Genomic DNA, 27772 nt, shown 5'->3' on the forward strand with positions numbered 1-27772 from the left:
GTCTAACCCATTACACAATTCACTCTGATGATACTGCCCTGGTAACACCTACTCATTCAGTCTAATGTTGACCAATGACCATTTATTAATCTTTGTAACAGAGTTACTGATGATTGCTATATGTGGTTCAAACCCCACTTTTTATCATTAAAACCAATGCTATCCAGATTAACAGACACGTCTTTTTATCATTAAAACCAATGCTATCCAGATTAACAGACACGTCTTTTTATCATTAAAACCAATGCTATCCAGATTAACAGACACGTCTTTTTATCATTAAAACCAATGCTATCTAGATTAACAGACACGTCTTTTTATCATTAAAACCAATGCTATCCAGATTAACAGACACGTCTTTTTATCAATAAAACCAATGCTATCCAGATTAACAGACACGTCTTTTTATCATTAAAACCAATGCTATCCAGATTAACAGACACGTCTTTTTATCATTAAAACCAATGCTATCCAGATTAACAGACACGTCTTTTTATCATTAAAACCAATGCTATCCAGATTAACAGACACGTCTTTTTATCATTAAAACCAATGCTATCTAGATTAACAGACACGTCTTTTTATCATTAAAACCAATGCTATCCAGATTAACAGACACGTCTTTTTATCATTAAAACCAATGCTATCCAGATTAACAGACACGTCTTTTTATCATTAAAACCAATGCTATCCAGATTAACAGACACGTCTTTTTATCATTAAAACCAATGCTATCCAGATTAACAGACACGTCTTTTTATCATTAAAACCAATGCTATCTAGATTAACAGACACGTCTTTTTATCATTAAAACCAATGCTATCCAGATTAACAGACACGTCTTTTTATCAATAAAACCAATGCTATCCAGATTAACAGACACGTCTTTTTATCATTAAAACCAATGCTATCCAGATTAACAGACACGTCTTTTTATCATTAAAACCAATGCTATCCAGATTAACAGACACGTCTTTTTATCATTAAAACCAATGCTATCCAGATTAACAGACACGTCTTTTTATCATTAAAACCAATGCTATCTAGATTAACAGACACGTCTTTTTATCATTAAAACCAATGCTATCCAGATTAACAGACACGTCTTTTTATCATTAAAACCAATGCTATCCAGATTAACAGACACGTCTTTTTATCATTAAAACCAATGCTATCCAGATTAACAGACACGTCTTTTTATCATTAAAACCAATGCTATCCAGATTAACAGACATGTCTTTTTTTTTCTTTAATTAAATGGACATACGCTGTTGTCAATAGTCTCATACTTTCATCATGCAGTGTCCTTGTTTTAGCCTTTTGTAAACATAATTAGGGTTCTATGCATGTTTAATTACATGTTTGATTGCGACAAAAAAATATATAGTAGCTAGTGTACTACATAACGCTCTTCTTCTGTTGGGAAACTGAAGTTTCACTGTGTTCAAGAGCACTTTTTCTGTTGAATCACTGGGACTAGCGGCTTGTCATTCCTACTGTATTATTCACATACCTGTGTGAACATTTGTTGATTATTTGCATTAATAAGTTAACTTGTGGTCAAAAAAAGTTTATTAGTAATTAAAATATTGCTTATTATAATGGTATGTAATATTGATGGTCCATTAGAGGGCAGACAAGGACAAGTAATCCTCAACCAATTTCTGAGAAATTCAAAGGTATACACAACACAGTACTTCACAAACCAGGTGAACTCTCAAGCTCTTTAAAGTGAGGGTGAAGTAATGGCTAAACCTGACCTGTTTTAACCCCTGATGTCATGCATCATACAGTATTTTGGACGATCGACTTTTTGGCACTGTAAATCCAAGATAGATAAGCCACTGCTTCGGTTTAAAACACGGTATAGATCTAAATCTTTCCAGTTATTTTTTATGAGGATGTCAACTTTGCTTCTGTCTAATCTATCCTCCAGACTGCCAACTATCCTCCAAGCCAGCATCAAAAAGAAAATATCTTAATTAATTAAATAATTAAATACATACAGTTGAAGTCTGAAGTTTACATACACTTAGGTTGGAGTTATTAAAACTTGTTTTTCAACCACTCCACAAACTTCTTGTTAACAAACTATAGTTTTGGCAAATCGGTTAGGACATCTACTTTGTGCATGACACAATTAATTTTTCCAACAATTGTTTACAGACAGATTATTTAATTTATAATTCAGTGTATTACAATTCCAGCGGGTCAGAAGGTTGCATACACTAATTTGACTGTGCCTTTAAACAGCTTGGAAAATTCCAGAAAATGATGTCATGGCTTTAGAAGCATCTGATAGGCTAATTGACATCATTTGAGTCAATTGGAGGTGTTCCTGTGGATGTATTTCAAGGCCTACCTTCAAACTCAGTGCCTCTTTGCTTGACATCATGGGAAAGTCAAAAGAAATCAGCCAAGACCTGCACATGGGGACAACGATCATAGTTTTTGGAGAAATGTCCCCTGGTCTGATGAAACAAAAATAGAACTGTTTGGCCATAATGACCATTATTATGTTTGTGGGGAAAAGGGGGAAGCTTGCAAGCCGAAGAACACCATCCCAACCGTGAAGCACGGGGGTGGCAGGATCATGTTGTGGGGGTGCTTTGCCGCAGGAGGGACTGGTGCACTTCACAAAATAGATGGCATCATGAGGAAGAAAAATTATGTGGATATATTGAAGCAACATCTCAAGACATCAGTCAGGCAGGAAGTTAAAGCTTCGGAAATGGATCTTCCAAATGCACAATGACCCCAAGCATACTTCCAAAGTTGTGGCAAAATGGCTTAAGGACAACAAAGTCAAGGTATTGGAGTGGCCATCACAAAGACCTGACCTCAGTTAAAGCTTCGCAAATGGATCTTCCAAATGCACAATGACCCCAAGCATACTTCCAAAGTTGTGGCAAAATGGCTTAAGGACAACAAAGTCAAGGTATTGGAGTGGCCATCACAAAGACCTGACCTCAATCCTATAGAAAATGTGTGGGCAGAACTGAAAAGGTGTGTGCGAGCAAGGAGGCCTACAAACCTGACTCAGTTACACCAGCTCTGTCAGGAGGAATGGGCCAAAATTCACCCAATTTATTGTGGGAAACTTGTGGAAGGCTACCTGAAATGTTTGACCCAAGTTAAACAATTTAAATACAATTATACGAAATACTAAATGAGTGTATGTACACTTCTGACCCACTGAGAATGTAATGAAAGAAATAAAAGCTGAAGTAAATCATTCTCTACCCTTATTCTGACATTTCACATTCTTAAAATATAGTGTTGATCCTAATTGATCTAAGACAGGGAATATTTACTAGGATTAAATGTCAGGAATTGTGAAAAACTGAGTTTAAGATGTATGTAAACTTCTGACTTCAACTGTACATACAGAGCCCATCAGAAACATGTGATCAGATTGCTGGTCAGTAACCAGACTTAGACTTTATACCTGCTATTAAGCATTTGCCTTAATAGATAAGGACCTCCTGCCCCAGGTCCATGATAACAATGCATGTACTGACGCACTCACACACACACACACCCCTAGACACATGCTTGAATGGACGTACAAACGCACGTGCACCACACACACACACACAAGCTAAAATATACACACAGAACTAAGTAAACCTAATGTTCTGTCCTCTTGACTTGGCATATTGATGAATGAGATGTTTGTGCAGGTAAGGGGGGGGGGGGGGGCGTGGGAAATAGGGCCATAGCCGGACATAATGTTTGTCTGGAGGTGTGTCCACAGACAGGATGATCTACAAGGTGAGCTGTTTTGGTGAAACTCAGCTGAGATCACCTTTAGACAATAGCCAGGCATTTTTATTTTATTTATTTCACCTTTATTTAACCAGGTAGGCTAGTTGAGAACAAGTTCTCATTTGCAACTGCGACCTGGCCAAGATAAAGCATAGCAGTGTGAACAGACAACACAGAGTTACACATGGAGTAAACAATTAACAAGTCAATAACACAGTAGAAAAAAAGGAGAGTCTATATACATTGTGTGCAAAAGGCATGAGGAGGTAGGCGAATAATTACAATTTTGCAGATTAACACTGGAGTGATAAATGATCAGATGGTCATGTACAGGTAGAGATATTGGTGTGCAAAAGAGCAGAAAAGTAAATAAATAAAAACAGTATGGGGATGAGGTAGGTAAAAATGGGTGGGCTATTTACCGATAGACTATGTATTGGTGTGTTCTGTATCTGTCCATCTGTTATGACTAGGTGTGCTAAACCTAACAATACTGCACGAGGCTGACGGCATGATGCTGACGGCTCCCCTCTATTCCTACCCTCACTGCCAAATGAACAGCATGGGTCATTGATCAATTGCAACCACTTATCCATTCCATCTAGCTTTGAATCTGAATTTGAAACATAACTGAGTTCCAAAATGTTCTGACACTGAGTCCACCTTATCCCTACACATGGTTATGCTCTTATCTCGGCTGCCATTTGAAAAATAATGTAGAATTTAGAATTAGCTTTGCAATTAGAATCCCTAATTTACTGTTTTACCATTGTTCGAAGTTAAGTCGGAGTGGTAGCTCTTCAGCTAAGAAAACGGTACATAAAGTCATGATGTTTTCATCTTACTGTCAAATAAATCACTTCAAAAAGTAGGCTATCTGCGCAAATTTGTCCAAGATGAAGGGAAAGATGCATTTGTTACAAAACACCAAAAATTGTAAGGACATTCGGCAAATGTCATTAGGTCTACACTCTTGTAGCCTGAATGAATTGATGCGTCTTGCTGACTAAAGGACACCTGAATACATGCTGGAATACATTATTATTATTCTCTTTACATCATGACACAGAGGTGGAATGTTTCCGATTTAATTTGGAATAGTTTTTTTTTCATATTTACAACTGTAGCAGTACAAATTGCATTTTATAGAAATTGTTTAGCCCTCCCTGGCCCCCAGTAATTCCCACTGCCCCATAGGCCTACATGCCCTCTACAGGCCTATGGCTGTGTACTGGCCTGTGTGTATTGTGGTTGTGTGATGTGCAGGGTTGAGGGCAATTCAGAAAGCAAACCCAATTCCAGTGTACTTCTTGAATTGACTGGAATTGAAATGGAATTGACACGATCCCTGATGATGTGAAGTGTGTGTGATTATTGGTTTTGATGGACCTTGGAACAATGGTGAGAAGGTTATTATTGTCTGACCACCTCCCTCAGGCTGTGTGTTGATTCCAGTTGTTCATTAACAGGTGCGTTAGGAAAGCACACGTGAGTTGCCAAATCTAAGAGGAACAAAGCAGGTGTGTAAATCCACATATCTTTTTTTTTAAACAAAGCAGTCAAGTCATAGTCAGTCATTACATTTAAAAAACACTGGAACATTCTGAGAACTACATTTTCATAGCCTTCATAGGTTTTTGCACACAGATTTTATGTTTTCTTTTCAAACTGGAAAAAGTGTCTGGACTGGAATATATGAAAGGAATATAGCGTCAGAATATTGAGATATTTGGAATACAGAATCAAAAGGGGTGACAAGTAACAATCTTTTTTGTTAAGTTTTTACTTTTTGGAATTAGTAGAACATTTCTGGCAATTGGATTTTGCCAACCCACAGCTCAAATGCCTTGTAATTGAACATTTCAAAAGAATTGACCAGAGAACAAGTCGTCGAGGCTAGAAAATCCAGACTCACTTTGTGAAAAATTGGAACAGTCCTCAGAATGAGGAGAGGTTTGTCGCTGTGGGTCTGCTGGCTGGTGCTGATCGTAGGACGATGCGAGGCGATCTATCCACCGTGTCTGGATGGGATCATGATGAACGTGGTTCTGCTGGATGACGACGTCTCTCCCTGGAGTATGAAGTTTGTCCGTGGTGCTGTGGAACGTGCGATACAGCACGACGCTGAACTCACCTGCTGTCCAAATGGTAAATGGAATCATAATTGTACAACTGTAAATGAATAGTGAGATGACACAAGGTTGCTGGTTCATGTCCAACCGCGGCTGATCCCCCTTAATTGGTAGTATGCAAGCACTAATGGGGCAGGATATAAAACAACAACAACATAGGTTTTCAGGGGTATTCAGCCAGGGTACTGCAGGGAGTCTACTAATTACACTCACTGGAGCATAGCCGCTGGAAGTATGGGTGCTGAACTCTGATAAATCAGAATCATAAAAGAAGAAGAATATAATTTTCACAAAAGTAGTGTAAAGGGGGCCTTTTTGGGCAAAGACACAAACATCCACATCAAATTAAATATTTTTCTTGTTCAAATAACATGGGAACAACCACTTTTTGTGCAGTATTATTTTACCATTCTTACAAACCACTTAATGTAAATGTACATTACTGTATTATACATAGGCTGGTCATCTAGGTTTATACCTGTAGACTTTCTGTCACCATGAAGAATAACAATGCACAATACAGTAAATGAGTATATTGAGACATCAAGTTGTTTGTGATGATGTGATGGTGTGGCTCAGTTGGTAGAGCATGGTGCTTGCAATGTTAGGGTTGTGGATTCCATTCCCACAGGGGACCAGTGTGAAAATGTGGCTCTGGTTGAATGAATAGACCATTTCAATTTTCACATATAAATAAATTGCATTTGCAAAGAATTTCCACAAGTATTATCAGATTAAGTGTTTTGTACAGATAATTATCAGACTCAAGTTACAAATGCTCGTAAACACTCAAAAACATTTAGTACATTTTTTAAAACACAAAAGTAGTGCACTGGGCCTTTACTAGTCCTCCTAGCACCCCCACCCCAATCTACTTCCTGCAGCTATGCACTGAGGTATCTGACATAGTACCAGTCGCAGCAAGTGCCGCTGGCTGCTGGCAAGCTTTCTTAACTTGGACATTCATTTTTGCCAACACATTGCTAACCTTTGTTTAACCAGCTAAACAGCTGCTATTAGTGAACATGTGTTTGGAGATACCGTTGTAGTTAAAAAAAAATAATTAAAAAAATGATATTGGTCTCATACTCTTAGTTTTAAATGTTATCGCAGGTGCAGCGAAATGCTATTAGTCTATGTTAGAGTTTACACTTCTTCCAATTATAATGTTGGGAATGGGGAGGTTGATTAACAAATCTATTAATAAAAACATGTTTATTACTTGTCCTTGCCATTATCATTCACCAGATGATAAGAGAAGACATGGGAAAAAACATGTTTTGCTAACATATGATGGGGGTCCCTGGGCAGGGGTCCCTGAACAAGAAAAGGTTGAAGAGCCCTGGTTTATAATGATATCCTAGGCTTACACTGTGTTATAGCTGTCATCAAGTGTTGATGTTCTTTGGCTTAATCACTATCTGTGGGTCCACAATCTGTGTTTTCATCATTATGGTGTATTGGCACTGTCTTTGCCAAGGAGTGAAGCGCAACCTGACTGCCAACTTTCGAGGGCTCGAGACTAGTTTGTACAGCAATAAAGGCTGTCGAAGCAGCACCTGTGAGGTGGTGGAGACCGTGAAGAACCTAACTGTGAGTGTTAACAGAAACACACACACATACTGTGTCGCTCAAATATTCACATATCTAAGCTGCTTCTCCTCTGTTTTAGAGGACAGGGGAGGTGGGCTGTGCTCTCCTGGGGCCCACCTGCACCTATGCAACCTTTCAGATGGTTGAGTAAGTGTTGATTTGATATGATTTGTGTTGTCGTGACACCATATCCCTTTCTATCCCTTTTACTTACCTCTATATCTCTCTCTCTCTCTCTCTCTCTCTCTCTCTCTCTCTCTCTCTCTCACGCCCCTCTCTCTCTCGCTCTCTCTCTTTCTCGCTCTCTCTTTCCCGCCGTCTCTCTCTTTCCCTCCCTCTCTCCTTGTCTCTGTCTCTTTCCCCCCTCCCTCCCCCCTAACTCTCTATCTCTTTTGCACCTCTCTCTTTCCCTCTCTCTCTCTCTCTCTCTCTCTCTCGCTTTCTCTCTCTCCCTCACCCTCTCCCCTCTATGTGTCAGTCTTGAGGTTGGTCTGGAGCTCAAAATGCCCATCATCTCAGCAGGCAGCTTTGCTCTGTCCTGTGACTACAAAGAATATCTGACTCGCATACTTCCCCCCGCACGCAAGATCTCCACCTTCTTTATCAAGTTTTGGGACTTCAACAATGATATCAAACCCAAGTGGTCCACAGCCTACCTCTATAAGAAGCAGAACACTGAGGACTGCTTCTGGTGAGTGAGTCACTTGAGAGTCACTTGTGAGTCGCCTGTGAGTTCCTTTTGAGTCACAGGTGTCCTGACTTGTTTGTGAATTCTTTTAAGTGTAATTATGATGGAAAAGGGTGACGGTGGATATGAATTAGACATGTGATTCTGTATGCTAATCTAATGGACACTTAGATGACTTTGAGATGATTTATTTGTGTTTATTATATTTGCTTAGATGTGATGTTGATACTGATGTCATGGTATCTGCCCATCTCTCTCCAGGTATATCAATGCACTGGGTACAGCTTCAGCCCACTTTTCCTTACACATAAAAAAAACAAACGTCATAAGCAAAGCAGAGGACCTTAGAAAGGAATTAAGCTCCAAAAATAGGACAAGCAATTGTAAGTAAGCCCACAACATCTAACAAATCGGGAGCATTTGCACATACTGTCGATAGGGCAGTGAACAGATACCAACAGTCTCCATTTCTATTTCATTGACTCTCTCCTCTTCACTGTGCAGTGTTCATAGTGTGTGGGACACCAGAAGACATCGTGGACCTGAAGAATGGAACTATAGAGGCTGATCCTAGTGTTGTTTTCATCCTGATCAATCTTTACAAGTTAGTCCTCTCTCTCTCTCTGTGTGTCTCTGTGTCTCTCCCCCTCGTCGTCCTCACCACCTACAACGTGTTCGCTGCTGACTACTCGGTGGGTGGAGGGGTGTGCAAGTGTGTGTGCACGTGTGTGTGTGAGAGCCTTACAGCTCTTGATTTGGGTCTGGTGAACTGCAATGCTCTCGCTCTCCCCAGTCTGTTATTTGTCTTTGTTTTCATTTTTTCCTTGTAAAAAGTTCAGAAAGGTTTAATATTGTAATCGCCATGCTTCAGGGAGTGTTTGAGAGCACCAGTATTTTCAGTGTCATTGACAATGAACCCATGACTCCACACAGTGATAAGTACTACACCAATAAGTCCTCTATCCCTGCTATGAAGAACGTGTTGGTTCTCACCATGCCCAACACTAGGAACTATACTGTGGACACAGACCTGGGCAACAACGTGATGGTGAGACTCCCTGCTGGGTTGAGGCCCTGTCTATCATTGTATTCTGAGGTGTCCTATTCATCCTATTCCCGATATTGTGTACTACTTTTGACCAGGGCCCAATAAATCTGCCTTCTGTCCAGATGAATGACTATATGGCAGCGTACCATGATGCAGTGCTGATGTTTGGTCAGGTGATGAGGAAGCTCTGGAACAAGCCTGAGTCTGAGCTCAACCCGATGGAGGTAGTCAACATCAACCACTTCAGAAACGTCTCCTTTGACGGTAAGAGACCAAGAAGCAACACATCAAGCTGTGTGGTCTGGCCTGGAGATGTGGCCACCTGTGTGTGTGTGTTTTGTGTGTGTGTGTGTGTGTGTGTATACATGTGTGTAGTAGTGATGCGCTGGTCAGCTGTTTGTTCACCCACACGCGCCCACAATTGGTAATAACCCATCCACAACCGCCTGATAAAGTGAAAAAAAGGAGGGTCCCCACCCGACCTTAACCCGCAAATATAGAAAATGCGTTGTAGGCCACAGTCAGACACAGCAGAGCAATTTTTCGACAGTGGGTGCAGTTTTATGAAATTGGCTTTAGCTAGCCCAGATAGGTTCCCAATCTCCCAACTAGCTATCAAGAAGCCATTTCAGTGGTTCCACTAGATACCTCAGCCACAAAGCCATATTGTAAAAATTCATTTTTTATTTATTTATTTGTCTTAATTTAAGATTAGGTGTAAGGTTAGCAGTTTGGTTAAGGTTAGGGTTATGTTTAGGTTTCAGTTTAAAATCAGATTTTAAGAACAGAAATTGTAGACATAGGCAGTGTTTAGGACTTTGTGGCTGTAGTAACTAATGATGACCCCATTTCAGTTTATCAATGCAGACTGCAGGAAAAAGCTGTTCCAGGTGTTTGAAAAACGCAGAATTCTTCACCCCTCAGCCATCCTCACGTATTTTGTGCCCCCTCAGATTTTTGGGGTGCATGACGCCCCTGTCTCTGTGTGTGTGTGTGTGTGTGTGTGTGTGTAGTTCTGTGTAGTGTAAATTGTGTATGTGTTTCCATGCAGGCATTGCAGGCCACTACAAGCTGGATGACTATGGGGACAGAGATGTGAATTTTTCAGTCATTTACACCACCACTGACAACAAGGTAGGTCAGCTATCATGCATATCATATGATTCTATTGTGTCAAAGTTAATGTTTTAACATAAGTCCTCTCCTGTCTCCTCCGCAGTATGAAACTTTATTTATATTCAACACCGTCTACAACTACACCAAGGTCGTTAACAGTAACCCATCATTCATCTGGGGCAGAAGCCTCCCAGATGACACTCCATCCCAGCGTATGTGCTCAACACACACACACACACACACACACACGACTCAACTTGTGCATCTGAGTCAGTCTGGCTTGTTTTTCCCTAATTCATGAGCCACAGCCGTTGTGACTGGCTTAGTTGGCAGCATTAACGGATCATTAGCTGTCATTCCTGATAGATATGGGACAATCCAGTACAGAACCGGTGTGGAGGGATCAAACTCCAGATTCAATGTACACTAATACCAACTCAATTACCCCCTGGCCTGAACACTCATTGAGACATTTTACAGTTCTGACGCAGTCCTTTTTATTGGTCTGCTCATCGTATCATAGACGTAGTAATGCCCGAGCGAAACAGTGTGTGTGTGTGCGTGCGTGCCTAGGTCTAACTAGTGCGGTGTGCCCCCCCCAGGTCTGAAGGCGCATGCTATCATTGTCATTGTCTTAGCTGTCACTGTGGTGGGGGTGGCTACCATCGCTTTCATCTTCTACAGGTAAGAGTTAGATAACAGATAGCAGCGCAGTGTGAGAGAGGTCTCGCTCATAGAAATATAATTACTAGAACAGGGATATGGGGTTCCAGCCATCACATATAATTTACTTGAATGGGGATCTCCATTCTAGTAATTATATTTCAATGAGGGAGACCTCTCATACTTTGCTGCTATTTGTTACCAGGCGGAACAAGAGAGAGCGCCGGCGGAGGAAGAGATGGTCACACATGCACTCTGACCTCATCACCCCGCTGGAGTACAACGAACGCAGCCTGGTCTCCCTCAAGGTCAGCTTGTCATCAGTGTGCGATAACCCCTGAAAGTTAAGTAACATACTCCAGTACGTCTTCTAACCTGTCTCTGTCTGTTTGTTTGTCAGATTGACGAAGACCACAGAAAAAACACAAGTTATAATATCCACCAAGGACGCTATGACAAAAAGGTAACTCAAACTTTTGCATAAAACCACCAGAACCGTAAATATACTATACAGTATACAGTACCAGTCAAAAGTTTGGACACACCTACTCAATCAAGGGTTTTTCTTTATTTTTGTACTATTTTCTACATTATAAAATAAATAATAGTGAAGACATCAACATTATGAAATAACACATATCAGTAGTAACCAAAAAAGTGTTAAACAAATCAAAATATATGTAATATTTGAGATTCTACAAAGTAGCCACCCTTTGTCTTGATGACAGCTTTGCACACTCAACCAGCTTCACCTGCAATGCTTTTCCAACAATCTTGAAAGAGTTCCCACATATGCTGAGCACTTGTTGGTTGCTTGTCCAACTCATCCCAAACCATCTCAATTGGGTTGAGGTCGGATGATTGTGGAGGCCAGGTCATCTGATGCAGCACTCCATCACTCTCCTTCTATATATGTTTGTTAAAGCAACAACCACAGCTCAGGGACTAATACAGAGTCATATACAGTGCATTTGGAAAGTGTTCAGACCTTTCGACTTTTCTCACATTTTGTTACGTTACAGCCTTGTTCTAAAATTGATGAAATTATTTTTTCCCTCATCAATCTACATACAATACCCCATAATGACAAAGCAAAAACAAGTTTTCAGATTTTTTTTTTGCAAATGTATTAAAAATAAACTGAAATAACACATTTACATAAGTATTCAGACCCTTTAGTACTTTGTTGAAGCACCTTTGTCAGCGATTACAGCCTCGAGTCTTCTTGGGTATGACGCTATAAGCTTAGCACACCTATATTTGGGGAGTTTCTCCCATTCTTCTCTGCAGATCATCTCAAGCTCTGTCAGGTTGGATGGGGAGCATTGCTGCACAGCTATTTTCAGGTCTCTCCAGAGATCGGGTTCGATCGGGTTCAAGTCCGGTATCTGGCTGGGCCACTCAAGGACATTCAGAGACTTGTCCCGAAGCCACTCCTGCGTTGTCTTGGCTGTGTGCTTAGGGTCGTTGTCCTGTTGGAAGGTGAACCTTTGCCCCCGTCTGAGGTCCTGAGTGCTCTGGAGCAGGTTTTCATCAAGGATCTCTCTGTACTTTGCTTCGTTAATTTTTCCCTTGATGGTCTCCCAGTCCCTGCCGCTGAAAAACATCCCCACAGCATGATGCTGCTGCCACCACCATGCTTCACCATAACGATGGTGCCAGGTTGCTACAGCGTGATGAGCCATGTAAAGCCCCCCCAGGCCAAACACTCCCCTAACCTGGACGATGCTGGGCCAATTTTGCGCCGCCCTATGGGACTCCTGATCATGGCTAGTTGTGACACAGCCTGGGATCGAACCCAGGTCTGTAGTGACGCCAGAAGTACTTTGATGCAGTGCCTTAGACCGCTGCGCCACTCCTCCCGAGTGGCGCAGCGGTCTAAGGCACTGCATCAAAGTACTTCTGGCGTCACTTCAGCCCACAGTTTTTTATGTGTAATAAATTTGCGAACATTTCTAAAAACCTGTTTTTGTTTTGTCATCATGGGGTATTGTGTGTAGATTGATGTGGGAAAATATTTATTTAATCCATTTTAAATTAAGTCTGTAATGTAACAAAATGTGGGAAAAGTAAAGGGGTCTGAAAACTTTCAGAATGCACTGTATATGTAGGTTCAAGCAACAACCATGGCTCTGGGACTGCTACAGAACCATATACACTACCGGTCAAATGTTTGGACACACCTACTCATTCAAGGGTTTTTCTACATTGTAGAATAACAGTAAAAACATCAACACTATGAAATAACACATAAGGAAACATGTAGTAACCAAAAAAGGGTTAAACAAATAAGAAATACTAATATATAATAATGATGACAGATTTGCACACTTGGCATTCTCTGAACCAGCTTCATGAGGTAGTCACTTGGAATGCATTTCAATTAACAGGTGTGTCTTCTTAAAAGTTCATTTGTGGAATTTCTTTCCTTCATAATGCGTTTGAGTCAATCCATTGTGTTGTGACAAGGTAAAGGATGGTATACAGAAGATAGCCCTATTTGGTAAAAGACCAAGTCCATATTATGGCAAGAACAGCTCAAATAAGCAAAGAGAAATGACAGTCCATCATTACTTTAAGACATGAAGGTCAGTCAATACGTTGAAAGTTTCTTTCAAAAACGTTGAAAGTTTCTTCAAGTGCAGTTGCAAAAACCATCAAGCGCTATGATGAAACTTGATCTCATGAGGACCGCCACAGGAAAGGACCCAGAGTTATCACTGCTGCAGAGGATAAGTTCATTACCAGCCTCAGAAATTGCAGCCCAAATAAATGCTTCACAGAGTTCAAGAAAAAGACACATCTCAACATCAACTGTTCAGAGGAGACTGTGTGAATCAGGCCTTTATGGTTGAATTCCTGCAAAGAAACCACTATTAAAGGACACTGATAAGGAGAGACTTCCTTGGGCCAAAAAACACGAGCAATGGACATTAGACTGGTGGAAATGTGCCCTTTGGTCTAGGGTCCAAATTGGAGATTTTTGGTTCCAACTGCCGTGTCTTTGTGAGACGCGGTGTGGGTGAACGGATGATCTCCACATGTGTATTTCCCACCATGAAGCATGGAGGAGGTGGTGTTATGGTGTGGGGGTGCTTTGCTGTTGACACTGTCTGTAATTTATTTAGAACTGAAGGCACACTTAACCAGCATGGCTACCATAGCATTCGTCAGCGATACACCATCCCATCTGGTTTGGGCTAAGTGGGACTATCATTTATTTTTCAAATCAAAATCAAATCAAATCAAATTTGATTGGTCACATGGTTAACAGATGTTAATGCGAGTGTAGCGAAATGCTTGTGCTTCTAGTTCCGGCAGTGCAGTAATATCTAACAATTCCCCAAAAAGAACCAAATACACACAAATCTAAAGGGGTGAATGAGAATATGTACATCAGTATATGGATGATAGGCAAGGTGCAGTAGATGGTATAAAATACAGTCTATAAACTCAGCAAAAAAATAAACGTCCTCTCACTGTCAACTGCATTTATTTTCAGCAAACTTAACATGTGTAAATATTTGTATGAACATAACAATATTCAACATCTGAGACATAAACTGAACAAGTTCCACAGACATGTGACTAACAAAAATGGAATAATGTGTCCCTGAACAAAGGAGGGGTCCAAATCAAAAGTAACAGTCAGTATCTGGTGTGGCCACCAGCTGCATTAAGTACTGCAGTGCATCTCCTCCTCATGGACTGCACCAGATTTTCCAGTTCTTGCTGTGAGATGTTACCCCACTCTTCCACCAAGGCACCTGCAAGTTCCCAGACATTTCTGGGATGAATGACCCTAGCCCTTACCCTCCGATCCAACAGGTCCCAGACGTGCTCAATGGGATTGAGATCCGGGCTCTTCACTGGCCATGGCAGAACACTGACATTCCTGTCTTGCAGGAAATCATGCACAGAACGAGCAGTATGGCTGGTGGCATTGTCATGCTAGAGAGTCATGTCAGGATGAGCCTGCAGGAAGGGTACCACAGGGGAGGAGGAAGTCTTCCCTGTAACGCACAGCGTTACAGTTTGACAACAAACTCAGTCCAATGATGCTGTGACACACCGCCCCAGACCATGACGGACCCTCCACCTCCAAATCCATCCCGCTCCAGAGTACAGGCCTCGGTGTAACGCTCATTCCTTCGACGATAAACGCGAATCCGACTATCAACCCTGGTGAGACAAAACCGTGACTCATCAATGAAGAGCACTTTTTTGTCAGGCCTGTCTGGTCCAGCGACTGTGGGTTTGCCCATAGGCGACGTTGTTGCCGGTGATGTCTGGTGAGGACCTGCCTTACAACAGGCCTACAAGCCCTCAGTCCAGCCTCTCTCAGCCTATTGCGGGCAGTCTGAGCACTGATGGAGGGATTGTGCGTTCCTGGTGTAACTTGGGCAGTTGCTGTTGCCATCCTGTACCTGTCCCGCAAGTGTGATGTTCGGATGTACCAATCCTGTGCAGGTGTTGTTACACGTGGTCTGCCACTGTGAGGATGATCAGCTGTCCGTCCTGTCTCCCTGAAGCGCTGTCTTAGGCGTCTCACAGTACGGACATTGCAATTTATTGCCCTGGTCACATCTGCAGTCCTCATGCCTACTTGCAGCATGTCTAAGGCACATTCACACAGATGAGCAGGGACCCTGGACATCTTTCTTTTGGTGTTTTCAGAGTCAGTAGAAAGGCCTCTTTAGTGTCCTAAGTTTTCATAACTGTGACCTTAATTGCCTACCGTCTGTAAGCTGTTAGTGTCTTAACGACCGTTCCAGAGGTGTATGTTCATGAATTGTTTATGGTTCATTGAACAAGCATGGAAAACAGTGTTTAAACTCTTTGCAATGTTACAAAGTTATTTGGATTTTTACAAATGATCTTTGAAAGACAGGGTCCTGAAAAAGGGACTACATGTGATATGAGTAATGTAAGATATGTAAATAATATTAAAGTGGCATTGTTTAAAGTGACTAGTGATCAATTTATTAAAGTGCCCAGTGATTGGGCCTCAATGTAGGCAGCAGCCTCTCTGAGTTAGTGATTGCTGTTTAGCATTCTGATGGGCTTGAGATAGAAGCTTTTTTTCAATCTCTCGATCCCAGCTTTGATGCACCTGTACTGACCTCGACTTCTGGATGACAGATGGTGTGAACAGGCAGTGGCTCGGTTGGTCAATGTCCTTGATGATCTTTTTGGCCTTCCTGTGACATCGGGTGCTCTAGGTGTCATGGAGGGCAGGTAGTTTGCCCTCGGTGATGAGTTGTGCAGACCGCACCACCCTCTGGAGAGCCTTGCAGTTGAGGGCAGTACAGTTGCCGTACCAGGCTGTGATACAGCCCAACAGGATGCTCTCGATTGTGCATCTGTAAAATTTTGTCAGTGTTTTGGGTGACAAGCCAAATTTCTTTAGCCTCCTGAGGATGAAGACGCTCTGCTGCGCCTTCTTCACCACGCTGTCTGTGTGGGTGGACCATTTCAGTTTGTCCGTGATGTGTACACCGAGGAACTTAAAACTTTCCACCCTCTCCACTGCTGTCCCTTCGTGGTGGATAAGGGGGTGCTCCCTCTGCTGTTTCCTGAAGTCCACGATTATCTCCTTTGCTTTGTTGATGTTGAGTGAGAGGTTGTTTTCCTGACAGCACACTCTGTCTGAGTGCCCTCACCTCCTCCCTGTAGGCTGTCTCGTCGTTGTTGGTGATCAGGCCCACTACTGTTGTGTCGTCTTCAAACTTGATGATTGAGTTAGAGGCGCGCATGGCCAAGCAGTCGTGGGTGAACAGGATAATGACCTAACCCACCTCCAGGCTGTGTACTGGCAATTTGACCAAGAAGGAGAGTGATGGAGTGCTGCATCAGTGGTCTTGTCAGGTGTATTGTAGTCTCATGTTGCCAGACTCCGTAGACTCGTCAAGTCCTTCACTTTGACACTTGAAGCAGGATCTTGAGGGAGCTGGATATGGAAGTCAGATGCATTGAGTCTATTGTTGTTGTCATGGTGATGAAGGTCAGGTGTACTGAGGCTACTGTTGTTGTCATAGTGATGAAGGGCAGGCGTACTGAGGCTACTGCTGTTGTCATGGTGACGGAGGTCAGGTGTACTGAGTCTACTGCTGTTGTCATGGTGATGGAGGTCAGGTGTACTAATTCTCCTGTTGTCATGGTGATGGAGGTCAGTGTACTAATGCTACGGTTGTTGTCATGGTTTCAGATTGTGATCCTGAAGGAGTTGAACCATTCGGACTGGAACTTTAATGAGAGTCAGAGGATAGAACTAAACTCGGTGAGTCATCGATTACACAGCAAGTCTGTCAACGTAGAGTAGACTACTTAAGTGTATCAAGTATGCATTTTTATGTGTGTTCATGTGCTATCTTATTATTTTTGTTTTTGTATTAGATTTGATTATAACTCCTATTACGTATCATACCTATCCTTCCTGATTTACAGCTTTTGCGTATTGACTACTACAACCTGACTAAGTTCTACGGCACAGTCAAGTATGATCATGGTGTGTTTGGGGTGTTCGAGTACTGTGAGAGAGGATCCCTAAGGGTGAGAAACACACACGCAAACGGCCACACGCATGCACACACACACTTTGACTTTTCATCCTCTTCCTCAGTATGTGCTGAATGACAAGATCTCGTACCCGGAGGAAACCTTCATGGACTGGGAGTTTAAGATCTCTGTCATGTACGACATCGCTAAGGTGAGCTGGCAACAACTCTAGTCTGCTGTTGGTTTGTATGAGCTCAGAATATGTCAACTCAAGATGACCTGTGAGATGACCTGACCCCAAGCTGGAACCTTAGACAAGAATTTTGATCTAGTCAATATTGATATACATTTCTGAAAGTGCTTCGATCCGTTTGGCAACATTGAGTCATTGAAATACAATAAGTTGAAAGACAAAACCTCCTTCACCTCCACAGGGTATGTCCTACCTCCACTCCAGTGACATCCAGGTCCACGGCCGTCTCAAGTCCACTAACTGTGTGGTGGACAACCGCATGGTGGTCAAGATCACTGATTTTGGCTGCAACACCATTCTAGACCCAGGCAGAGGTAGGAACTATTTCTCCTGTAGGTCTAGCTTGCTAGCATAGTTAGCATTCATGCCATACACATCCCTTGAGGTCTGTCTGTATTAGGATATGTCCCCTTATTTTTTTAGCTATTTTCTTTTACCTATCCTCCCCTATCCCGTATCCCCTCACTCTATTCTCCATCCTTCCACTCCCTTCTCCACCCCCCCTCCTTTATCTGGCCCTCTCTCTCCATCAGACCTGTGGACAGCTCCAGAGCACCTGCGTAGACAGGGGATCTCCCAGAAGGGGGATGTCTACAGTTTTGCCATCATCGCCCAGGAGATAGTTCTCAGAAGGAGCACCTTTTACACCCAGGCCTGCTCCGACCGCACAGGTAAAACACATTCATATATAACACTTTATATAGAAACTTGCAACAGAATCAATGCATCAGTTTCACTATACTGTAGTCACCCTTGTTTAGAATTTGTCACTTTGATGTGGTGCTGCATTTCATTCTGGGGAATTATCGACCCCTCTTGAGGCCAAATGTAGCATTGTTCAGTTGAGTGCCACGTAGGGTAGCAGAAAAACAAGACGCTCACATGTTGTTTTGTCTTCATCAGAAAAAATGGCCAGAGTGCAATACCCCAGCGAAATCTATTTCAGACCTGATCTGAATGTTGAGACTGCAGGAGAAAAGGATTTGGAGGTAAGATTGCCATTTGTTTGAGTGAGAGTGAGAGAGTGAGAGTGAGAGAGTGAGAGACAGAGACAGAGACTAAAATCCACTTGTGTTTTTTCTTTCATGCCCACAGATGTACATGCTGATGAAGATGTGCTGGGATGAGGACCCAGAGCGAAGGCCTGACTTTAAGAAGATAGAGAGCTCACTGGGGAAGATCTTCAGGTACCAGCTACCTACTTTTATCTCTCTTTTATTAGATAGAGCTAAACACTTGCCAGGGCATTTTATCAGAAAGTTGTAGAATCAAATCAAATTTTACAGGTCACATTCACATGCTTAGCAGATGTTAATGCGAGTATAGCGAAATGCTTGTGCTTCTAGTTCCGACAGTGCAGTAATATCTAACAAGTAATCTAACAATTTCGCAACAACTACCTTATACACACAAGTGTAAAGGGATGAATATGTACATATGAATATATGGATGAGCGATGGCCGTGCGGCATAGGCAAGATGCAGTAGATGGTATAGAGTACAGTATATACATATGAGATGAGTAATGTAGGGTATGTAAACATTATATAAAGTGGCATTGTTTAAAGTGAGTAGTGATACATTTATTGCATCCAATTATTAATTATTAAAATGGCTAGAGATTTGAGTCTGTATTTTGGCAGCAGCCAATCAATGTTAGTGATGGCTGTTTAACAGTCTGATGGCCTTGAGATAGCAGCTGTTTTTCAGTCTCTCGGTCCCAGCTTTGATGCACCTGTACTGACCTCGACTTCTGGATCATAGCTGGGTGAACAGGCAGTGGCTCGGGTGGTTGTTGTCCTTGATGATCTTTTTGGCCTTCCTGTGACATTGAGTGATGTAGGTGTCCTGGAGGGCAGGTAGTTTGCCGCTGGTGATGCGTTGTGCAGACCGCACTACCCTCTGGAGAGCTTTACGGTTGTGGGCGAGCAGTTGCTGCACCAGGCTGTTATACATCCCGACAGGATGCTCTTGATTGTGCATCTGTAATAGTTTGTCAGTGTTTTTGGTGACAAGCCAAATTTATTCAGCCTCTTGAGTTTGAAGAGGTGCTGTTGAGCCTTCTTCACCACGCTGTCTGTGTGGGTGGACCATTTCAGTTTGTCCATGATGTGTACACTGAGGAATTTAAAACTTTCCACCTTCTCCACTACTGTCCCATCAATGTGGATAAGGGGGTGCTTCCCCTGCTGTTTCCTGAAGTCCATGATCATCTCATTTGTTTTGTTGACGTTGAGTGTGAGGTTATTTTCCTGACAACCACACTCCGAGGGCCCTCACCTCCTCCCTGTAGGCCGTCTCGTTGCTGTTGGTAATCAAGCCTACCACTGTAGTGTCGTCCGCAAACTTGATGATTGAGTTGGAGGCGTGCGTGGCCACGCAGTCATGGGTTAACAGGGAGTACAGGAGAGGGCTGAGAACCCACCCTTGTGGGGACCCAGTGTTGAGGATCAGTGGGGTGGAGATGTTGTTTCCTACCCTCACCACCTGGGGGCGGCCTGTCAAAGTCCAGGACCCAGTTGCACAGGGCGGGGTCGAGATCCAGGGTCTCGAACTTAATGACGAGTTTGGAGGGTACTATGGTGTTGAATGCTGAGCTGTAGTTGATGAACAGCATTCTTACATAAGTATACCTCTTGTCCAGATGGGTTAGGGCAGTGTGATTGCGATTGCGTCATCTGTGGACCTATTGGGGCGGTAAGCAAATTGGAGTGGGTCTAGGGTATCAGGTAGGGTGGAGGTGATATGATCCTTGACTAGTCCCTCAAAGCACTTCATGATGACAGAAGTGAGTGCTACGGGGCTATAGTCGTTTACCTCAGTTACCTTAGCTTTCTTGGGAACAGGAACAATGGTGGCCTTCTTGAAGCATGTGGGCACAGCAGACTGGGATAGGGATTGATTGAATATGTCTGTGAACGCACCAGCCACACCAGGAAACGGCTAGGGATGCCGTCTGGGCTGGCAGCCTTGCGAGAGTTAACACGTTTAAATGCTTTACTCTCGTTGGCCACGTGTTGGCCACGAGCAAAGAAGTTGTTTAATTTGTTTGGGAGCGAGGCGTCGGTGTCCGCGACAGGGCTGGTTTTCTTTTTGTAATCCGTGATTAACTGTAGACCCTGCCACATATGTCTCGCGTTTGAGCCGTTGAATTCTGACTGTACTTTGTCTCTATACTGACGCTTTGCTTGTTTGATTGCCTTGTGGAGGGAATAGCTACACTGTTTGTATTCAGTCCTGTTTCTGGTCGCCTTGCCATGATTAAAAGCAGTGGTTCGCGCTTTCAGTTTTGCGCGAATGCTGCCATCAATCCACGGTTTCTGGTTAGGGAAGGTTTTAATAGTCAACGTGGGTACAACATCACCAATGCACTTGATAATAAACTCGCTCACTGAGTCAGTGTATACATCAATGTTGTCTGGGGCTATCCGGAACATAACCCAGTCCACGTGATCAAAGCAATCTTGAAGCGCGGAATCCGATTGGTCGGACCAGTGTTGAAGAGACCTGAGCACGGGCGTTTCCTGTTTTAGTTTCTGTCTACAGGCAGGGAGCAACAAAATGGAGTCGTGGTCAGATTTGCCGAAAGGAGGGAGGGGGAGGGCTTTGTATGCGTCGCAGAAGTTATAGTAGCAATGATCCAGAATGCTGCCAGCTCGAGTCGCGCATTCGATATGCTGATAAAATTTAGGGAGCCTTGTTTTCAGATTAGCTTTTTAAAATCACCAGCTAAAATAAATGCAGCCTCAGGATATATGGTTTCCAGTTTACATAGAGTATAGTGAAGTTCTTTCAGGGCCATCAAGGTATCTGCTTGAGAGTATATACACGGCCGTGACTATAATTTAAGAGAATTATATTGGAAGATAATGCGGTCAGCATTTGACTAAGGAATTCTAGGTCAGGTGAACAAATGGACTTGAGTTCTTGTATGTTGTTATGATTACACCACAACTCATTAATCATGAGGCATACACCCCCGCCCTTCTTCTTACCAGAGAGATGTTAGTTTCTGTCGGCGCGATGCGTGAAGAAACCGGGTAGCTGTACCGACTCTGATGACGTATCCCGAGTGAGCCATGTTTCCGTGAAACAGAGAATGTTACAATCTCTGATGTCTCTCTGGAAGGCAACCCTTGCTCGAATTTCATCTATCTTGTTGTCAAGAGACTGGACATTGTACAAAGATGGTAAAATATCTCTGTAACATAATAAATGGTCAAAATGGAGTTGTAGAGCTATGAGTGAGAGGGAGCATGGTTATGGTTTGCAGTGCTTCAAAATAACATTCATATTTAATTACTGTAGAGCTGCACCCTTCCCTTCATTTAAGAGACATTTGAGAAACAGCTCACAAGGGCAACACCTACATTGAAAAGTGGTGTGTGTGTGTGTGTGACTGATCCTTTCTTCTGTTCTCCACAGTAACCTGCACAACCAAGCTAATGAGAGTTACATGGACAACCTGATCCGTCGTCTACAGATGTACTCCAGGAACCTGGAGCATCTGGTGGAGGAGAGGACGGCGCTGTACAAGGCTGAGAGAGACAGGGCCGACTGCCTCAACTTTATGCTGCTGCCTGGGTCAGTCAACAACAACAAAAATAAACATATCCAAACACAATTCAATGCTCCTGTTGTTTTATTAAGTGCAATGTTTTGACCAGAAGGTCTTTGCCAGACTGCACAACCAGAAAACCACTTTAAGACCAGCAAATTACTTCTCTCTATCTCTCTCTTCCTCTCGCTCCAGTCCTGTGGTGCGTTCTCTGAAGGAGACGGGCATTGTGGAGCCGGAGCTGTTTGAGGAGGTAACGGTGTACTTCAGCGACATTGTGGGCTTCACCACCCTGTGCCAGTACAGCACCCCCATGGAAGTGGTGGACATGCTCAACGACATCTACAAGGGATTCGACTGCATCCTCGACCACCACGACGTATACAAGGTTAGGTTAGGGTTGTGGTTTAGGTTAGGGATAGGGTTAGTGTTGTGGGTTAGGGTTAGGGTTGTGGTTGAAGCTAGGGTTGAGGGTTAGGGTTGTGGTTGAAGCTAGGGTTGAGTGTTAGGGTTGTGGTTTAGGTTAGGGTTGTGGTTTCTGGTTAGGGTTGTGGTGAGAGAGTTGAACTGGGATGTGGACATGAAGCTAGGGTTAGGATTGTGGTTGAGACTAGAATTAGGGTTGTGGTTGAGGCTAGGGTTAGGGTTGTGGTCCAACCAAGTCCAATCTTCCTTTTTGTCCTGTGTCAGGTGGAGACTATAGGTGATGCGTACATGGTGGCGTCGGGGTTGCCGCAGCGGAACGGTAACAGGCACGCGGTGGACATCTCACGCATGGCCCTGGACATTCTGGCATTTATGGGGACCTTCCAGCTCAGACACCTGCCAGGGCTACCTGTGTGGATCCGCATTGGGATGCACTCAGGTACCCCTAGCTCCCCAAGTCCCAATACTGAATTAATGACACCTCCCTCTCTCTCCTCTCTATATTATCAAGCCTCCTTGGTCTTTGCTCTTTCCTTCTCCCTCCTTCCTGTAACTTTCCTCACTCTTTCCATCTGTCTGTTAATAATACCCCTTTATGCGTACTACTTGTTCCCTAGGCCCCTGTGCAGCAGGAGTGGTGGGGATAAAGATGCCCAGATACTGCCTGTTTGGAGACACAGTCAACAATGCCTCTAGCATGGAGTCAACGGGACATCGTAAGCAGGCTACAGGAACACTAGAGATATCCATACCAACTCTATACAAACAGTTCATATCAGCTGTCATGGCAGGTAAGTAAAATACAACTCTGTCTCTCGCCATCCAGCCCTGAGAATCCACGTCAGTCAGCCCACCATCAGCATCCTACAGAGGACAGACTGCAAGTTTGAGTACGAGAAGAGAGGGGAGACTATCCTCAGGGTATGGACATGGCACATGCCACTTTGCCATTTGTCATGATAGAATCGTACAGATGAATTTGTTCTGTATAGTACTCTTGTCTACTGTGTTGAATATCATAGAAGATTGCGCATGTGTGTGTATGCCAGGGTAAAGGCACAGAGTTGACCTACTGGCTGACAGGTGAAACAGGAGAGGACTACAACCTGCCAACGCCACCGACAGCGTGAGTTAACCTCCTGCTACTGTAAATGCTAACCTATAACTGTACCTCACTAGAGCTACACGTCATATTTACATCTATATTATCAACTTCTACATTCTCTATACTGACACTTAGCTTGTTTGATTGCCTTGCGGAGGGAATAACTGCACTGTTTGTATTCAGTCATGTCGCCTTGCCATGATTAAAAGCAGTGGTTCGCGCTTTCAGTTTTTCGCAAATGCTGCCATCAACCACAGTTTCTGGTTAGGGAAGGATTTAATAGTCACCGTGGGTACAACATCACCGATGCACTTGATAATAAACTCGCTCACCGAGTATGCGTATACATCAATGTTGTCTGAGGCTATCCGGAACATATCCCAGTCCACGTGATCGAAGCAATCTTGAAGCGTGGAGTCCGATTGGTCGGACCAGGGTTGAACAGACCTGAGCACGGGCGTTTCCTTTTTTTGTTTCTGTCTATAGGAAGGGAGAAACAAAATGGAGTCGTGGTCAGATTTTCCGAAAGGAGGGCGGGGGAGGGCTTTGTATTCGTCGCGGAAGTTAGAGTAGAAATGATCCAGAATGCTGCCAGCTTGAGTCGTGCATTCGATTATGCTGATAAAATTTAGGGAGCCTTGTTTTCAGATTAGCTTTGATAAAATCCCCAGCTACAATAAATGCAGTAAACTCTATACAAACAGTTCATCAGCTGTCATGGTAGGTGAACAACTCTCTTTCCATCCAGCCCTGAGAATCCAAGTAAATGCTCACCTATACATCTGTACATCACTAGAGCTACACGTCATATTTACATCTATATTATCAACTTCTACATTCTATGTCCTTCTCCATTTGTAGGGTAAACAGAGGTCATTAGAGCTAGATATCTATGTAGATCTACCGTATATACTGTAATTAACTCCTACGTTCTTGTCCCTCCCTGCAGGGAGAACTGCCAGCGTCTGCAGCAGGATCTGGCCAAGATGATCCAGGAATGTCTGGACAACCGTTCGCTGGGGTCAGAGGTCATGGAGAAGAGGAATACCCTGTCCATGAGGCAGAGGAGGGCGGGAGGGGAGCAGACGGGAGAGGAGGAGGATGACAATGACCAGCCGGCATACCTCCATCTGGCTACCGTCGACAACTTCACTACTTTCTTGTAGTTATTTTGATCAGGAGAAATATGGTTATTATTCCAATGTATGTGACCTTAGATTGTGTGAAAACTATCTACATATGTACATTCGTGGTTCAGTGGTAGAATTCTCGCCTGCAACGTGCGAGGCCCAGGTTCAATTCCCGGTAAATGCTTTTACTAAATTCAGAGTTTTTGATTGTAATTAAACTATATGTATGTTTTGCCTGAAAAGATACGGTTGCTAGTGTTTGTATAAGATATAAACTGAACGTTTTAAATAGTTTGTTTGGTTCAAATTGAAAGACTAATTAATTCAACTTAAAATAAGAGCGAAGCTAAATTTGGTGCAAGACGATGTCTGTTCGCTAAATTATCTGTTTGAATAATGTATTGGGAATGGAGTCGTGATTAAAATGCTGAAAGTAAGGAAGAGAGTTAGTTACTGTGTTGGCTACTAATTTTCAGTGTAAGTTGCTAGAGGCAGGTAGATTTGGTGTGAAATAACGTAAAACTGCATCATTACGTTGGATACACAATAATGTTACTCAAATTGGTTTGACCGTTGTTCAGGTACACTCTTTTCTGTATTTCTGGCAGTACAATTTTGATTGAGATATGTTGATTGATGTTGTAAGTTTTATTCAAGGTCCAACATTTGTGATAAATTGGGGTTTGGGTTGTCGAAATAATTTGCAATTCATTGAAAGTCGCTGCGGCTTGGGCTGGGCTGAGCGCCTGTTACTGACAACACTCACAATGCACTTTTGTCGCCACGGCAATGATGTTGTGACTGAGGGTGACAGGGAACATTGTTTGTGTCATGCTTTGAGTCACTTTTCAGAAGTTGATAAAAATTTCCAAATACATTTTTAAAAGTAGCTGTATATCGTCAGGGTAGTCTGAAAAGAGGCTAAAACTAGCAACAAAATTGCTAGGTGGCCATCACTGATTGGTGGCGTTCGCTGGGCTATATTTGGCTATAAGAAAGGGAGATCTGAATGTTTGAATCGTAAAAGATTGTGATAATGTATTCTGATGGTTGTTGATTCTTGGTTTGTTTATTTGTTTACTGTTTGTTGATTTTAGGTGTTGATTTTACTTAATTAAACACTGTATTATCTGATGTGTTTGAGTAAGATTCCTTCTTCCGGGACAGATGGAAGTTGTCTGGAATGTGTGGGTTGGAGGAGCTATGGGAGAACATGTTTACATTTTTGTTGAATGCCTGGGATTGAATTGCTGGTTTCTTACGCTGAGAGATGTGCTGCATTTGCGACAGAGTAAAAAAGTGTTGCATTTAGATGGTGGTGATATCGCGATGGTTGTGTCTAGGGCATGTTCACTTGGGCATACATAGACATTGATGTTGATCGGGGCTTGTGATTGATGATTTGCGGTACAGAGGAATTGTCATTGGGTTTGGTTTGTAATTCGCTTTTGAGTTTCTGAATCGATGTAGCATAGTGAATGCTAGCTAGGTGTTTTGTGTTTTTCCTGGGAGAGTGGGTGTTTCATTGTCTCTCTTTTGGATGTTTCCTGGGACTATAATCTTGGGGAGAGTGGGTGAGATTGAGGCCATAAACGACCAAATTGAAAAGGATCTGGAAGTTTTTGTTTTTTCATTGTTTGCAAATACACACACATAAAACATTTGTTAGGACTATTTGTTGGTGTTTTTTTAAATTTAGTTTTTTATTTCCTTTGGGTTTGGTGAGTTTTCAATTGTTTTTTGTGCAAAGGTATCTTAAAGGGGCACACTCACATATGGAATTTTATGTTTTTATTTTACGAGTTTTAATTGCACAAGTGATTATTTTATTTTTTTTTAGATTAAAGGGTTCTTTAAAATGTCTAATGTGGTATGGAACATGACTATAAAAGGGTGGTATAAACTTTGACCTTATCATGGCTATCTCTTGTGGTCTGATCAGCCTCAGGGGAGGGCCATTTGGATAATGAATTTGTAGTCATTTGGGATACTAGTTTTAAGGTAAATTAATTATAATAGAGTTTATAGCTCTTGGACATAATTATAGTAGGAGGTAGGACAAATTATGGGGAGCGGGGAAATAAACTCTAGTGAGAAAAGAGGAAGTGGTTCAGGATTCTGTTTTAAAACATTGGCTGTGAAGTTTTTGAATTGGCTATTATTGATTTGGTATTACAACAGAAAAAAATCATTTCTCATTGATAATAAATAGGGGGAAATATGGTACATTGAGGTTTGGACAGGAGATATTTTAAGCCAATAGGGCAGGAAAATACATAGATAGAAAAAGTGATTTTATAAGCATTAAAATTATTAATGAAAATAAATACGTTTCAGTTCTTAGGGATGGTAAATTACTGTAGGTAAGGTATCCCGCACTATGCAAAATATATTACATTATTGATGAAACTGATTTTAAGGATAACTCATGTTATTGTTAGATAAAATACTGTGGACCCCTGAAGGAAAGAGCTCATTAGTACAGAAAGGATAGATATGGTTAGCATTTGTTTTGGCTTTATTTGACCATTAGAAGATTTTTATTTAAATAGTATTAAAGTTAACAGGGATATATGACATCTGTGATGATTTAGGATTATTGATAGGTTGATTAAGGATATGTAAGGACTTTAGAGATTGCCACCATAGACATGTTTTTTCTAAAATCAATGATTTTAGATAAAGCCAAATAGTGAGACGCTTAGTTAATATTTGAACGATAGGAGAGAAAAGGGTTACTGTTTAAATCTATAAATATATATTTAAGAACATATATAAGCAGCACAGATACCTCT

The 27772-nt window shown here is 42.3% G+C and overlaps 1 protein-coding gene across 2 annotated transcripts; it reads left to right on the forward strand.

The window, feature by feature from the left end:
- Nucleotides 1-5259: 5259 nt before the first annotated feature.
- LOC139381739 (guanylyl cyclase C-like) lies at nt 5260-26588 on the forward strand. 2 transcript variants are annotated; one of them, XM_071125481.1, is made up of 27 exons: nt 5260-5916; nt 7381-7493; nt 7573-7640; nt 7972-8184; nt 8443-8564; nt 8686-8785; nt 9115-9229; nt 9352-9493; nt 10281-10363; nt 10449-10557; nt 10948-11029; nt 11214-11316; nt 11409-11471; nt 17217-17288; nt 17456-17560; nt 17631-17717; nt 17941-18073; nt 18293-18430; nt 18663-18748; nt 18855-18946; nt 22184-22342; nt 22512-22704; nt 23007-23181; nt 23360-23458; nt 23569-23663; nt 23792-23868; nt 24797-26588. In XM_071125481.1, the coding sequence occupies exons 1-27, from the start codon at nt 5712-5714 to the stop codon at nt 25011-25013; spliced, it is 3246 nt and encodes a 1081-aa protein (XP_070981582.1). In that variant the 5' UTR covers nt 5260-5711; the 3' UTR covers nt 25014-26588. The 2 variants fall into 2 exon arrangements, with proteins under 2 accessions (XP_070981582.1, XP_070981583.1); XM_071125482.1 differs by lacking the exons at nt 5260-5916; nt 7573-7640 and having other exon boundaries at nt 7388-7493.
- The last annotated feature ends 1184 nt before the right edge of the window (nt 26589-27772 follow it).

Source organism: Oncorhynchus clarkii, chromosome 23 (assembly GCF_045791955.1).
Source record: "Oncorhynchus clarkii lewisi isolate Uvic-CL-2024 chromosome 23, UVic_Ocla_1.0, whole genome shotgun sequence".
In the NCBI taxonomy this organism is placed as follows: Eukaryota; Metazoa; Chordata; class Actinopteri; order Salmoniformes; family Salmonidae; genus Oncorhynchus; species Oncorhynchus clarkii.

Bases quoted from the DNA above. Each gene is read 5' to 3' on its own strand.
- LOC139381739 (XM_071125481.1), top strand. From the start codon at position 5,712: ATGAGGAGAGGTTTGTCGCTGTGGGTCTGCTGGCTGGTGCTGATCGTA. The intron at 7,641-7,971 runs GTAAGTGTTGAT...TCTATGTGTCAG, and splicing joins GCAACCTTTCAGATGGTTGA to TCTTGAGGTTGGTCTGGAGC. The intron at 22,343-22,511 runs GTCAGTCAACAA...CTCTCGCTCCAG, and splicing joins AACTTTATGCTGCTGCCTGG to TCCTGTGGTGCGTTCTCTGA.